This window comes from Morus notabilis, unplaced genomic scaffold (genome assembly GCF_000414095.1).
Source record: "Morus notabilis unplaced genomic scaffold, ASM41409v2 Scaffold1028, whole genome shotgun sequence".
NCBI lineage: Eukaryota > Viridiplantae > Streptophyta > Magnoliopsida > Rosales > Moraceae > Morus > Morus notabilis.
The window spans coordinates 252,935-254,764 of record NW_010362289.1 but is presented as its reverse complement, the minus strand read 5'-3'; the positions used below and the strand labels follow the sequence as shown (position 1 = coordinate 254,764).

Genomic DNA, 1,830 nt, shown 5'->3' with positions numbered 1-1,830 from the left:
ACCCCCCCCCCCCCCCCCCACAAAAAAAAAAAGGAACAAGAGCGTTAAAATTACACTTGGTTTCTGCAAGCGGTTAACTTAATGCCAAACAGACTAAGATTTCCCTAAAAATGTAAAAATTACACTTGAATTTCTGTACATTCACTAATTTAATCAACTCAAAAAGAAGACAATTCAACAATAATACTAGTTAAATTCTCCTTCGTATATAGCAGCCGCTCAATTCCAGAACGCTCCAGTCTTTAGCTAAAGGCAACAATTTCCCTTCGCACGGCGGCGGAATCAGACACGTACTTCGCAGACGACGGCGGCGGCGACACCGGAAGCCTGGACGAGAAATTCCTGAGCGGAAACGACTCGTCGTCTCGGCTGTACTCGTCCTCGAAATTGAGCGCGTAGCTCGACAGGTCGTAGCTGAAGTCCGAGGAGTTACGTTGGTGGTGGTTCCTCCGGCTCCGTCCAAGCCGCGAGATCAGGTTCCGGCAGCGGTCGCGGATCTCCGGCAGCTCGTGCGCCGTCAATTTCAGCCACGCATACGGTGATCGAGGCGTGCGAATCCTGTCGCTGTCGTCGCCCCCGAGGACCTCGTGGTGGACGCTGGTGGAGAAGCAGCCCGAGAGGCACATCGAGGGCTTGGTCAGCCTCTGCTCCTTCGGAGAGGACGAAGAAGATTGATAGTCGCTTATCATCTCTTTGAGAGTGAGTGTGTGTGTGGGGAAAGAAGTAAATGATTGGAGTTTGTTTGGAGGGCGAGAAAGTTGACGAAAGTGAGAGGAATAAATAGGTTGGGAAAAGTGAAGCGATAAAATTGGATAAGGAGGCGGGTCATGCGGCGGAAGCGTTAGCTGGAAAAAAGGGGATAATAACTATATATGCGACGAAACCGTGGGACGTGCGTGGCAGCGGTTTTCTAGTGTTGAATCCGCGTCGTATCTTCTATCTAACTTCTCGTTGGGTAAACGGTGCTGTTTGAATTGAACCTTCTTTTTATTTCTTTTTTTCCTTCTTTTAGTTACAATAAAATCATCATAAATTTTTCAGTTGGGAAACGGAGGAATGTTTAATAAATTTGACACCTCACGGTTCTGTTAGATGGTTACGTTGCAACTTATAGCGATTGAATGTAATTTTCAGATTATTTAAGGCTTTGGTAGGATCCCTTGGACCTGTGACTTGTAACAAATTAAGAAAATGAAGAAGAAAAAAAGAAAAAAGATAGGCAAGCTTCATTATTATTTAATTTTGATTATTGGCATATTTATGTGTTAAATGTAGCTTCACGTGTAAGTTTTATCGATGGGGTTGAAAAATCAGTCGACTCATGAGTAATGATAATGGCTTAATTTAGTATTGCTTTTTTCTCACCATCTCACCTTCAAGTCACTCGCTACCTTAAGGCATGCCTTTACTCCAACAGCTAACTCGACGGGACTTGCTTTCCTAAAGAGATTTCCCTTGGCCTTGAGCCTGCTTCATCGCCTTGACTTGATTCGGATAAATCTAAGTAAAAGTAAGGACTTTGCTTTGATTTTGATAAAAGCTGATTTTAGTGTTTAATAAATCTCCTCAAAAGTGCATTTTGAAGATTTTTTAAGAATTTATAGCCAAAATCATAAACAATTTAAAGACAATTTTAGTTTTTAGATTATGTGGGAATCGACATAGTACAATTAATGAAACTTTCATAATACTCATAATACTCCTAATGAAATTAAAATTTACAATCTTTCCAATTTAAAATACAGACTCGTAATATAATATAATATAATATAATATAATATAATATAATATAATAGTAATATTGTAACAAATAATATCATAATTATATTA

The 1,830-nt window shown here is 40.3% G+C and overlaps 1 protein-coding gene across 1 annotated transcript; it reads right to left on the bottom strand.

Annotated features, from left to right (window-relative positions):
- Window positions 1-73: 73 nt before the first annotated feature.
- LOC21391895 lies at window positions 74-716 on the bottom strand. Its single transcript, XM_010101571.2, has one exon. It carries the CDS (start codon window positions 687-689, stop codon window positions 243-245), a length of 447 nt encoding a protein of 148 aa, XP_010099873.1. The 5' UTR covers window positions 690-716; the 3' UTR covers window positions 74-242.
- Window positions 717-1,830: the final 1,114 nt, after the last annotated feature.